The 13,924-nt window shown below is 44.0% G+C and overlaps 1 protein-coding gene across 2 annotated transcripts in view; it reads left to right on the top strand.

Annotated features, from left to right (window-relative positions):
* slc12a2 (solute carrier family 12 member 2) overlaps positions 1-13,924 on the top strand; it is a 230,423-nt gene that overhangs the window by 198,141 nt on the left and 18,358 nt on the right. The window contains exons 20-22 of one of the 2 annotated variants that reach the window (XM_043718088.2): positions 2,444-2,587; positions 12,153-12,200; positions 13,784-13,906. In XM_043718088.2, the coding sequence (XP_043574023.2) occupies positions 2,444-2,587; positions 12,153-12,200; positions 13,784-13,906 (315 nt within the window). The remainder of the gene's footprint in view (positions 1-2,443; positions 2,588-12,152; positions 12,201-13,783; positions 13,907-13,924) is intronic. The other variant, XM_043718096.2, reaches the window with a different exon arrangement.

Genomic DNA, 13,924 nt, shown 5'->3' with positions numbered 1-13,924 from the left:
AATGATATTAAAGTATTCTCAAAAAAGGGACTTTTTAAATTAGAGTAAACTAATTTTAACTTACTAGGGTAAAGGGCTGTTTTTAAAAACTGGCCATCCTATTTGCAGTTGATTTAGACACCAGAGTCAAATCACTTTTGATGTATTAAATATTAATGTCCAGGAAAAGTCAGCTTGTTTACATCTTATAACCACATGACAGTCATTAGATCTGTAAAGAATATAAGACAGCAAAGAGCAGGAGAGGGCCATTTGGTTAATTGTTGTGCACCATCATTCAGGAACATTTTATGGTTGATCATCCACTTCAACTCCATTTTTCCACACTCTCCATATATCCTTGGTCGCCTTAGTATTTAACTCTATCAATGTGTGACCAGCGTTCCTTTGTGCAGAATCCTAATGGACCAAACCTCTTCCCAATATGCGCTCATTGTAGCATCATGTCCCCTAAGAGATGTGGAATTCTGAGGTTTATAAAGATTATTTTGGGATTTTTTTCTCAAATTTAAAAATAAAATAAAGGGAGTCATATGTCATGTTCTGAAGTCTCTCGACCTGACAGCAAGCCTGGGTGATTTGATTGTTGGAGATTAAAGAGGTCAGATTGTTGTACTGGGAAAGAAGTTCCATGGTGCTTATACTTTAAAGAAGATGACAGATGCCTTTGCACTGAGAGCATCACAACTCTCTCTGGTCATTGAAGTAAATTGACAGTATAAAGTACGTAAGTGTTTCTACCTGGTTACATGGCGCATCTAGTTTATGTTGCCATGGAGATGTGTACTGAGAGGTGAAGGGTTCTATATATCCCCATAAACACTCAGACTAGGTTACTTTGTCAGGACCTGGGAGAGGGAGTACAGCTACCAGGAGGGGGGCTGTGGAGATGGTGAAAGGGAAAGATTTTAAAAAGGATCTGAGGGGCAACGTTTCCACACAGTGGGTGATGTATGGAATGAGTTGCCAGAGGAAGTAGAGGAGGTTGGTACCCAGGAGGAGAAAATAAGGACTGTAGATGCTGGAGTACCAGAGTTGAAAATTGTGGTGTTGGAAAAACACAGCAGGCCAGGCAGCATCTGAGGAGCAGGAGAATCGACGTTTCAGGCATAAGCCCTTCCTCAGGAATGAGAGGAAGGGCTTATGCCCGAAATGTCGATTCTCCTGATCCTCGGAGGTTGGTACCCATCCAAGTGTTTTTTTAAACATTGTATTTGTATGTGAGTAGGAAGGGTTAGAGAGATATGGGCCAAACCCTGGCAAATGGGACTAGATTAATTTAGGAAATCTGGTTGGCATGGACAAGTTGGACTGAATGGTCTGTTTCCATGCTGTACAGCTCTGACTGTATGCTGTAGTTCACCGAGCAGGAATGGGGATGAGAGCTTGTATTTTAAGACTGAATTTATGACCATTCAAGGTGGTAAGGTTCACCTTGTTTCTGCTAAAAGAAGATTCTCAGCTGGGAGAGGTGGTGCAGGCTGTTTCTGTGAGAGACCGTTCAAAAGATTGAAAGTTCCCAGGCTGAGAAAGGAGCAGAAGAAGAGCTGCTTCAAGAAAAACACTACCTTGGATTAGCTGTGGGGTAAAATAAATAATGTAATAAAAGAGCAGCAGCAACATTTATTTCTTCTTTGCACACAAATTGTACTTTCAATAAAATATTTAGGCAATGGTGTTAGTCTTTTGTGACAGCAAAATTCTTCAACCTGAAAATTTTCTTGTTATATTTCTGGCTGTAAACTGGATATTTTATTTTGTTTTTGGTTAGCTAAACCTAGTGAGTGAGTGACAATTAAAATGGATTTATGAGGCTAGGTAAGAGATGGAGCTTCCCAAAATAAGAGTTTTTGTTTGTTATCTGTGATTCCTAGTCATGAGCAAGTACAGCTAATTGCAGATGTGACCAGCCCGTATGGAGTGTGGGAATTTAGCACTGTCTTTTGGTAGCTACCAGCATCTGATTTGTCAGTCAGATAACAGATTTTCTCAGGCATTTCTGAAAGAAATGTCATGTTAATAAGTGACTGTAGGCAAAGGTACAAATGAAATTCCAAATTACCAGCCTGCATTTCTCCTTGGGCTTCTTAACCCTTTCTGCATTTGATACTGTTTTATTTGACCATCCTCTTCCACTGTCAATTAATTATGTACCTTTGGAACTGTCAGTGGTTTTGAGGTCTATCAGAGCCCTTAAAATGTCTGGCATTTGCTTCCCTTAGTCATTAAACATGTCTATCCACATAAGTGGGTCTATTCAAATAAAACATGATATTCATCTTTTTTTCTGCTCGCTCACTGACTTGCTTTTCACTCACTTAATTGAAGGTGTGACTTAGTGTGCGATATATGCATATTAATGGTTTCACAAATACTTGTTGTATTCAGTTAAGCATCCAATCTTTTTTGAGATGGTTCATGTCTTTTCTGCTTCTGTGTACAGAAGAGCTATGCACTTCTCAGGAGAAATCTGCTCAACCCAAGGACATTGTAGTGAATCTGGAACATTCTGATGCGGATTCCTCGAAGCCATCTTCGAAATCAGTGAGTGAAACCAACAGCCCAGCTGCATCACAAGACCAAAAAGGTAAGAATTCACAATTTTGATATGGGGTGAAAATAGTAAAATATATTTTAAAGTCTCAAAAATTTACTCTTTTTAACAGTAAGACGACCTTTTTATTTGATCTCAGATCTAGAGCAGTTTTGTATATTTTTTGAGAGCGAGAGAGCAATTCCGCAACTTGTTTGTGCGGGACTGATGCAGAGTAACATTTGAGTCTGTTTTACAGGATTGAGAAAAGCAAAAGGATGGTCTCATTGTTTAGGTTATTCCTTAAGAGAAGTTGCAAGTCTCAACTCTTCTAGTTATTTTCAAATAATGACTAACCTGCTGTACATTTCCAATGTTTGCACCTGTCCCTACGTCTGTAGCTGCTTAAAGATTCTGCTTTCTTGAGTACTGAATGGCCCATTACTTGAACAGACATTATTATGTACAGAATTTCTTTATCCCTTTACTGTATATGTAATGTTCATAATTCAGTGTGAATTATATTGTTACTAACTAAAATGCAAACAACTCAAAGTTAGTCCATGCATTCTGATGTGGGCTAAAAATAAAACAAGACAGCAGATGCTTGGAAATCTGAAACAAAAATAAAATGCTGGAGGAACTCAGCAGGTCTGGCAACATCTATGGAGAGAAAGCAGACACCTTTTGAAGAAGGGTCACTGGACTCAATGTTAACTCTGCTTTCTCACCATAGAAACTGCCAGACCTGCTGAGTTTGCCCAACAATTTGTCTTTGCTTAAAATGTTAATTAGGTCAATTGATTTGTCCACACTGCTGGAATTTGAAGGCTAAATGTACATTGGTTTGCTATTTTTTTGAAAAAGTTTTCCAAGGAAGATCCAAAAATGTGGGGGACTAACAGAGAAGGTTCTGTTGCCTTTGTATGGTGCAGGCCAGGAATCAAGAATTTGTCCAGATTGGAGGAGTAGGTTTTAGGAGCTAATTGACTCCATAGTTGCATAATGACTTGAATTGTACTCCAATTGCTCCCCCCGTTTGCTGGAAAAGCCCAGCAGGTCAGGCAGCATCCGAAGAGCAGGGGAATCGACGTTTCGGGCCAGAGCGCTTCATCGGGAATCAGTTGAGAGCTGTTGATTATGTACAACAAAATTCCACTTTTCAATCAATTGTACCATTTTAAAAAAAAATTGGACTTTCTTAGTATGGGGCAAATTATGGTAATGTGCATTGTTGAATTTATCAAAATCCCACTCTAACAAAACTTACACAGCCTACATTTTTGGTGTGACAGTGCTGTATAACCACTGTAGGGGTTTCTGTTCTTGCAACATACAGGTAGTTTTCACATTTGCTGCAACAGTTTTGTGAATTTTGTTCTAGTAGTGAAACCAACAAAGCTGGGTTTGTGGTTTTGTAAGAATGGCTTGATTTGTGGGTACAATGAAATATCCATTTCTGCATGACCAGTTAGAGCAAATACTTTGTATGAGCAGCAATTTAAATACTTGAATAACCTTTGACAATCTTGTCTAAACCACTGGCTAGTTTTAACTTTTTATTGACCGGCAAAATGCATTCCCTCTTGGGGGGGAGCATAAAGAAGCACCACGTGAATGTCTATTCATTGTTACCCATTTTCTACCTGTAATAGAAATTAAAATCGCTACCAGAGTTGTTAGATTCCACAAAACCTAGCTAATTAGAGAGACATTAACAAATTTCATGATAAGTGAACAGTGACTCCATGGGAAGAGGGAGAAGGTCTGAAGTCCTATGCTGTGAGTGATATCATTGGAGTAAAAAGGTTTGTGATCTCTTCACCCATAACCTGATATTTTACCAATAATCTTCATTCACAGTTCTTGGAGCTAAATGGATTAAAGAGTATTGGGGGGAGAGTAGGACTAGGGTACTGAGTAGGGTAATCGGCCAGGATCTTACTGAATGGTGGAATGAGGGGCTAAATGGCCCACTCCTCCTCTTTCTATGTTTTGAACATAATTTTATTACTTAATCAATTAAACAATGCTATGAAATATAATCAATTCCACAGAATTAAATGAAGTGGGAGTAAGCAGCTTCAACCCAAATATGACAAATGAATTTTATCCCATTATATGGTTTGATTTGATTTATTATTGTCACATGTACCAAGATACAGTAAAAAATAATGTATTGTGTACTAACAGAGAGATATGCAGCGCTGAAACTAACCCTTCAGGCCAACTTGTCCACGCACCTCAATGTGACCTAGTCCCATTTGCCAGCACTTGGCCCCTATCCCTCTAAAATCTTTCTATTCATGTGCCCATTCAGATGCCTTTTTAAAATGTTATAATTGTATCAGCCTCCACTTCCTCTGGTGCCTCGTTCCATACACACTTCACCCTCTACATTAAAAATTACCCCCGGGTCCTTTTTAAATCTTACCCCCTCACCTTAAACCTATGTTCTCTAGTTTTGGATTCCCCTATCCATGCCCCTCATGACTTATAAAAAGGTCACCCCTCAGTCTCCGACACTACGGGGAGAAAAGCCCCAACCTATACAGCCTCCCCTTATAGCTCAAATGTTCCAGTCCTGGCAACATCCTTGTAAATCTTTTCTACCCCCTCAAGTTTAACAACATCCTCCCTATAGAAGGGCAACCAGAATTGTATGTAATATTCCAAAAATGATCTCTCCAATATCCTGTATAACCGCGACATGACATCCCAATTCCTAACTGCGTTCTGACCAATGAAGGCAAGTGTGCTGAATGCAGCCTTCACCACCCTGTCGACCCCAACTCCGCTTTCAAGGAACTATACAGCTGTACCGCTAGATCCCTCTATTTGGCAACACTCCCCATGGTCCTACCTTTTAACTGTGTAAGGCCTGTCCTGATTTGTCTTCCAATGGTGCATGTCACAGCCACAAGGTGGTGGTCACTAACACATGTCTGATGTTATCGTTCAATAGAATTAGCTTCATAGCCACAGTGAGAAGTTTACAGTTGCTGCATAACTGCACCATCTTTAGTGCAAAAATACCTTGATACAGATACTAAAGATCAAATTCTTAGGAAACAAAAAAAAATTATAAAGCTAAAATGAATAGTCCAGCATTATAGGTTACAGGAATGTATTAGAAAACTAGTGAAGCTAAAAAGCTCAAACTGAGTCTTTCTGACCCAGTCCATGCCAATACCTAGGATCAAGGAAGACCTCCATCCCCTTGCTGCTGCCTGTGTCAGACCGCGCCCCACCCCCCCCCCCCCCCAAGTGTAGGAGCTTCCCCACTCTCGGCACCTTCCCTTCACCGCTGGGCCCACTTTGCTGGCGCTGCTGAACCCACACTCACCCCATTCCAGGAGTCCTGTCTCCTCGGCCAGGCCAGGCCAGACCACCGCTGGGCCACGAGGCCTGCTTTAGCTGCAGATATCGCCTTGCAGGTGTCAGCCGCCATTTTGAAGAGTCCGCTGCCAACTCCTCCACCCCTCGCCCCCGATCGCTGGAGGACCTTTGCTGCTGCTGTCACCGGCCTCTGATCGCCAGGAGAATGGCCTCTCTGCCACTGGCCTCTGATCACCGGGAGAATGGTCTCTCTGTCACCTGCCTCTGATCGCCTGGTGAATGGTCTCTCTGTCACCGGCCTCTGATCACCGGGAGAATGGTCTCGCTGTCACCGGTCCCTGATCGCCGGGAGAATGGTCTCGCTGTCACCGGCCTCTGATCGCCTGGTGAATGGTCTCTCTGCCACTGGCCTCTGATCGCCGGGTGAATGGTCTCTCTGTCACCGGTCCCTGATCGCCGGGTGAATGGCCTCTCTGCCACTGGCCTCTGATCGCCGGGAGAATGGCCTCTCTGTCACTGGCCTCTGATCACCGGGAGAATGGCCTCTCTGTCACTGGCCTCTGATCGCCGGGAGAATGGCCTCTCTGTCACTGGCCTCTGATCGCTGGGAGAATGGCCTCTCTGTCACCGGCCTCTGATCGCTGGGAGAATGGCCTCTCTGTCACCGGCCTCTGATCGCTGGGAGAATGGCCTCTCTGTCACTGGCCTCTGATCGCCGGGTGAATGGTCTCTCTGCCACTGGCCTCTGATCACCGGGAGAATGGCCTCTCTGTCACTGGCCTCTGATCGCCGGGTGAATGGTCTCTCTGTCACTGGCCTCTGATCGCCGGGTGAATGGTCTCTCTGCCACTGGCCTCTGATCACCGGGAGAATGGCCTCTCTGTCACTGGCCTCTGATCGCCGGGTGAATGGTCTCTCTCCAACCGGCCTCTGATCACCGGGAGAATGGCCTCTCTGTCACCGGCCTCTGATCGCTGGGAGAATGGCCTCTCTGTCACCGGTCCCTAATCGCCGGGAGAATGGTCTCTCTGTCACCGGTCCCTGAGCGCCGGGTGAATGGCCTCTCTGTCACCGGTCCCTGAGCGCCGGGTTAATGGCCTCTCTGTCACCGGCCTCTGATCGCCGGGAGAATGGTCTCTCTGTCACCGGCCTCTGATCGCTGGGTGAATGGCCTCTCTGTCACCGGCCTCTGATCGCCGGGAGAATGGCCTCTCTGTCACCGGCCTCTGATCGCCGGGTGAATGGTCTCTCTGTCACCGGCCTCTGATCGCCAGGTGAATGGTCTCTCTGTCACCGGTCCCTGATCGCCGGGTGAATGGTCTCTCTGTCACCGGTCCCTGATCGCCGGGAGAATGGCCTCTCTGTCACCGGTCCCTGATCGCCGGGTGAATGGTCTCTCTGTCACCGGTCCCTGATCGCCGGGTGAATGGTCTCTCTGTCACCGGCTCCTGATCGCTGGGTGAATGGCCTCTCTGTCACCGGTCCCTGATCGCCAGGTGAATGGCCTCTCTGTCACCGGTCCCTGATCGCCGGGAGAATGGTCTCTCTGTCACCGGTCCCTGATCGCCGGGTGAATGGCCTCTCTGTCACCGGTCCCTGATCGCCGGGTGAATGGCCTCTCTGTCACCGGTCCCTGATCGCCGGGTGAATGGCCTCTCTGTCACCGGTCCCTGATCGCCGGGTGAATGGCCTCTCTGTCACCGGTCCCTGATCGCCGGGTGAATGGTCTCTCTGTCACCGGTCCCTGATCGCCGGGAGAATGGTCTCTCTGTCACCGGCCTCTGATCGCCGGGTGAATGGTCTCTCTGTCACCGGCCCCTGATCGCCGGGTGAATGGTCTCTCTGTCACCGGTCCCTGATCGCCGGGTGAATGGCCTCTCTGTCACCGGCTCCTGATCGCTGGGTGAATGGCCTCTCTGTCACCGGCCTCTGATCGCCGGGAGAATGGCCTCTCTGTCACCGGCCTCTGATCGCCGGGTGAATGGTCTCTCTGTCACCGGTCCCTGATCGCCGGGTGAATGGTCTCTCTGTCACCGGCCTCTGATTGCTGGGAGAATGGTCTCTCTGTCACCGGTCCCTGATCGCCGGGAGAATGGTCTCTCTGTCACCGGTCCCTGATCGCCGGGAGAATGGTCTCTCTGTCACCGGCCTCTGATCGCCGGGAGAATGGCCTCTCTGTCACCGGCCTCTGATCGCCGGGAGAATGGCCTCTCTGTCACCGGCCTCTGATCGCCGGGAGAATGGTCTCTCTGTCACCGGCCTCTGATCGCCGGGAGAATGGTCTCTCTGTCACCGGCCTCTGATCGTCGGGAGAATGGTCTCTCTGTCACCGGTCCCTGATCGCCGGGAGAATGGCCTCTCTGTCACCGGCCCCTGATCGCCGGGAGAATGGTCTCTCTGTCACCGGCCTCTGATCGCCGGGTGAATGGTCTCTCTGTCACCGGCCTCTGATCGTCGGGAGAATGGCCTCTCTGTCACCGGCTCCTGATCGCCGGGAGAATGGTCTCTCTGTCACCGGCCTCTGATCGCCGGGAGAATGGCCTCTCTGTCACCGGCCCCTGATCGCCGGGAGAATGGTCTCTCTGTCACCGGCCTCTGATCGCCGGGTGAATGGTCTCTCTGTCACCGGTCCCTGATCGCCGGGTGAATGGCCTCTCTGTCACCGGTCCCTGATCGCCGGGAGAATGGTCTCTCTGTCACCGGTCCCTGATCGCCGGGAGAATGGCCTCTCTGTCACCGGCCTCTGATCGCCGGGAGAATGGCCTCTCTGTCACCGGTCCCTGATCGCCGGGAGAATGGTCTCTCTGTCACCGGCCTCTGATCGCCGGGTGAAGCTACATCCTTCACTCTGCATGCGGCCCAGTCTCACTGCCACACCCGCTGATGTCAACTAATTCAACACAGAAAAGAACAGAAAAGGTCAAAAGGAAATAAAGTGAAAGAAAAGAGCAGAAGCAAAAGTGAAACAAAGACAGAAAGGTGATGTGTATTGGCCGGGGGAGCGGGGGTGGGGAAGAGAGAGAGAGCAGGAAAGAGCCTGTTAGTCTGACACCATTTTACACCAGGATGATGGTGGTCGTATAGCAAGTGGAGACCTCCCATGGGAGTAAGGAGAGGTTAAAGATGTCTGAGAATGCTCCCACTAGCTGGTGCGTGCAGGATCTGAGTGTTTGGTCAGGGACTCCATTCAGGACCAGTCCCTTTCAGTGGGTTCACACTCGAGAAGGCTGATCTGCCCCCTGCGGCAGTGACTGCAGGTACAGGGGCAAGCGAGGCTGTTGGGGTAGGTGACATCATTTCACTGACCTCCTGTTCCATACAAACACAGAATGGATTGAGCTCATTGGGGGGGGATGCATTGTTGTCAGTGATTTCTACTCAACTTCACTTTGTGGCCAATTATATTATGTAGGCCTTGCCAGAGTCGAGCTGTATTTGTGTGGTTAGCCTGGGAGTCATTATTGCCAGCTACCTCTTTCCAAGCCCACCCAAGATTGATTTCTTTGGCTCCCAGTCCTTTCCAGACTTACTGATGAAGTCTGTGACGGTAGTGGCATCAAGACTGCAGCTGAGTTCTTGAAAATGGACCAATCCGCTGACTGCAAGCAGTCCCCATCGGAGCTAATCTGTCTGACCAACACTCTGACTCTCTGTCCCAGATCCTCATGCTTCAGTTTCTGCTGTAATTTGAGAGAAGGAACACAGCTTTGTGGTTTGATTTTTCTAAAATGCAGGTGGGGAATGGAGCGGTAGATATCTTTGGGTGTGGAGCAGTAGTCCAGGGCGTTGGTCCTCTGGGGGGACAGGAAACCTATTGGTGGCAGACCATACTCGCGTTTGCCTGGTTGAAGTCACAGGTACGATGGATAAGATATAGAGGTATTTTGTCTCGAGGCTTTTTGTTGATGTTTATTGAAGCATGAAACACATGCACCAGTTCAAACAATAAGTTGTTGTATATAAATTGTCATTGCAATGTGTTTTGGGAACATGACCGACAGAATTTAATTTTTTACTTTTTTTGAGTACTGGTTTGCTCAATGATGTGATTTGCGAGGCTCAGCTATCACCAGTTAGGGTTCAGTTTAACATTAAATTGCATCTGGTTGGTGTTTCATATCTTTGACACCTTTGGTCACTCTAATACTGACCAAATGATTTAACCGTGCATGGAACAAACCACCTATATTCCTGAAGAATAAATTACTTGCAGAACTTGGACAATTTGGAAGTTGGATTGATGAAAATTTTCATTGTGAAACTGGGAAGTGAATATTCTGTTGCTGAACATTTGTTATTTTGCCCACTGGAACCTTGTACAGAAACAAACCGATCATTACAGGCGCAATGTTAATATTTACTGTGAAATACTGAACTGAAACTTTATATTTGCATCCATCAAACTGAATTCTATTCCAGGTGTGGGGGAGCTGGTTATTCGTACTCCCTCCTATTCAGCTTCCCTGAAGTTTGTTTGTAATAACATTTACTTTGCGTTCTTGTCATTATTAGACGTTATAATGTGAATGCATCACCTGAAAACTTAATACATTTATAGAAATGCCACAGTTTCTTGAACAGCATTTTCCTCAGCTGAAGCTCCAATCCATAATGCTTGTTTCTTATTGATTACTGTTAGCTATGAATGGCAGGACTGACTAATAACAAGAGCCTCAATCAGTTAGGATTGTATTCACTGGAGTTTGGAAACTTACTTTTAGTAGATACAATAGGCCTGTGATATTTGCATTTAATGAATAGCATGAATAGCATGGTGCTAAAATGGGTTTTTAAATGCTTGATAATCATATTAAATGTTAATGACGAGAAGCCGTAAATTACTTTTTCAGAAAATAATTGGGATTTATTTTATGATGAAGCAAGAGGGTAAAGCTTCCAACCCCTCGCGTGAATGGTGGTTCCTCAGGCTAAGGATACATCAGGAAATCACCTGGGTGCTGTTCCAAGGCCCAACTTTTTAAGGTCTACTAGTGACATGAGTAGTTTAACACCATCTAACCTGAGGATCTTAAAGCTGGTGGTTACTTAGAAAACTGTCAGCTCTCCAAAAGTCTTGTAAATGTGACTATCTGTACTACCCGATTATTGCAGGAATTTTGCTCATAACACTAGGTTATTTGCAGCTTTTTACAATGTGTTAGCTGCAATTAGACTGGCGTTGCAAACTTCCAAAACCTACCCTTATCGATGGCAACAGGCTCCCCATTTTTCCAGAGTAGTTCTCAAACTGAGGAGTTTTTTTTTGCATTCTGTCAGACACTATAATTACCAAGATTGACACAAATTACACCTTTATAGAAATCTAATGTTTCCATCTGAACATAAGTTAGTTTAAAATTAATTTTTATAAAATTTATGTTAAATTTGTGTTCAAGGCTCTGGGACATTTCCTCTAAGCGCAATGACTCCATGTGCATTAAGAGTAAAGTGGCTGCTTTACCAGAGTGTTGGTCCCTGTTTGTACTGACTTGAATGAAGCAGGAGGAGAAACTAATCTGCTAGTGTTGAAATGCAGAGTAGAAACTGAAGCAAATACTGTTTTTTTTTTTTTGCCTTGTTCTGGTATACATGTTTTCAGGTCACCTGAACACACGCACATGAGTGAAGAGACGAAAGAGAAATGGAAAGAATAGATTAAGAGTGTGGATAAAAGCTTTTTTTTGTTTGGCTTTGCATATATAGCATGTCCGAGTTTTTTGGCATTTTTTTTTTGCCTGCACACCAGCTTTCATTTCCCTCAATTGCCCCAACACCTGTCATAGTCTCCCTCCTCCCTCTCTCCTACAATCCCTTTTTTTTTGTTTTGTTTTTGCAAATTAATACCAATGTGGGTGCGTAACCTGATTACTGGCTATAATAAACACAAATTTGGAGGTGGTGAGGAAACCTTTTTAATTAAAAAGCTACTAAAGGATTGCTATCACTAAATGGCTTGTACTTCAATAACTTTTCCTAACAAAGAAAGATTTAAACTGCCACATAAACTAATTAGAACTTTTCGAATAAAATACACTTTCAGGAGATGTGGATTGGTGTTTGGACTGAGATAACGAAGTAATTCGGCACAATTCAGTTTTAAATCCGTTACCTTGGACTCGCTTTTTTCCCCTTCATCCTTTTTAAGTACTAAATTAATGTTCACAATGTAATTCACCATTAACTAATTCTAAAGTAACCAGTTAATGTTTACATTTTTGTTTACATCTAGTGATGCATATGAAGTTAACTTACTGTATTGGTTGTTTTGAACATAATGCAGATGAAGAAGATGATGGCAAGGCGTCCACACAGCCCCTCTTGAAAAAAGGCAGGCATTCCATTCTTTTGTTTTCATTTTTTTTTCTTTGTAATTATTACTAGTTGCTCTAGTAATCAGATCTTTCACTTTTGTCTTTCCTTTGTTCCACTGTATAATTTGAGTTTTCTTTTGTTATGAATACCTTTTGTTGTACCTTTTTTTTTTTGTTTGGACTAATCCCTGCTTGTCCATTCCCCTCCTGTGCTGATTCTTTTTAACATTTGTGCAGTTCCCAATTCTTTAGTTGCATATTTCTAAATGGCTCCAATGACTGCCAGCTCACAACAATCCAAAAGCTCAATACAAGTTCTATGATAGCTGACTAAAGTTTTAAAACAAAAAGTCAAAAAGGAAGATTTGAGTACTGGAAATAAAAACAGAAATTATTACAACTATAAAGCAGCTCAGCTACCTAAAACATAAGCATATTGTTTTCAGATGCAGTCCTTTTATCTGAAATGACAAAGGACTGTACTCTAATGGAAACCTATTTTCCTCAAAGGCAGGCAAACGTTAATGTACACTTGCATTTGTTGCTACCTTTTGGCTTTGCTTACAATAACTTTAAATTGAACAAGAATCTAAAGATGCCTTGTGTGTTTCTCAATCAGTTTTGTTCACTGTTGTAATTTGCCATATAACACTGGAAATTATTCCAGGCTATATAGCAAAATGCTTCTTCCTCATTCTTCCTCGTCCTTCTAGAGGTGGTGGGAGAGTTTACTGTTTGTCTACCAAAACCCACAACCACATACACAATCCTCCCCAAAATCCAAAACAATGTTCATCCTCCTTTTCTTAGAATCAGTCAAATTTGGTTTTATTGTGGTTTCCTTCTTTAGATAAAGTTTGTGTATTCTATACCAGAGTGCAGAAAAATGAATTGTGGCTCCAGTGTTGTAAATCAGTGCTAGGTAATTGACTATCAGAAAATAAACTCCTATTCAATAAATGAAAGTCTGCCATGTAGCAATGTTTTGTTCTTTTTAAACAGTGCCATTAAAAAGGCATACAAACAAATGAAAATTCTCTAATAAACAATCTCCCTCCAGAAAATTAAATGACTTTTATGCTGAATGGAAGTAAGTTGTACAGATCAATGCATGCTCTGACCTTGCAGGAATGGAATTGTCTGGCACTTGTAAGACTTAATCAGCGTCACTAGGTGCCTTTTTATATATTCAATCCATTTTAGAAATCGAAACAGTTACCGCATGCTTTAATATTTGAGTAATTTGCTAATTTCTTATGATTGAGTTGGGGGAGGCAATCATTTGCTCTGGAGCAAATTAGAGATTGGGCTGATATTAGGAAAGATTTGCTAAAGGGAAAATTTGCTTGATCTTGTAAAGTAAAATAGATCACTTGCCACATGAAGAAATTCACTGGATTACTTCATTTTTCCTGATTTTTAAAAAGCCACCAAAACAAATATTAGAAAATATGAAAGTTGGTCTTTTTCTGCCTCTCTGGAAGACTACTCACTGTCAACTGTGTTCTCTTTCAAATGTCCTACGAAGTTGATCTCTTACTGATTACAATGACTTTCCCTTCTTTTTGAAAAGTGCCTAATTTTCCATGAAACTTTTCAGAGGTTAAGGGTTCATCTGTGCCTTTGAACATGAATGATCAGAAGCTGCTTCAGGCAAGCTCTCGATTCCAAAAGCAGCAGGGTAAAGGGACGATTGACGTCTGGTGGCTTTTCGATGATGGAGGTATAGCTTTTCACTCTG

This window comes from Chiloscyllium plagiosum, unplaced genomic scaffold (assembly GCF_037043375.1).
Source record: "Chiloscyllium plagiosum isolate Xiang-an unplaced genomic scaffold, Cpla_swu_hap1 HiC_scaffold_2, whole genome shotgun sequence".
In the NCBI taxonomy this organism is placed as follows: Eukaryota; Metazoa; Chordata; class Chondrichthyes; order Orectolobiformes; family Hemiscylliidae; genus Chiloscyllium; species Chiloscyllium plagiosum.
The sequence above is the reverse complement of the archived record's forward strand: the minus strand, read 5'-3'. Positions and strand labels throughout refer to the sequence as shown.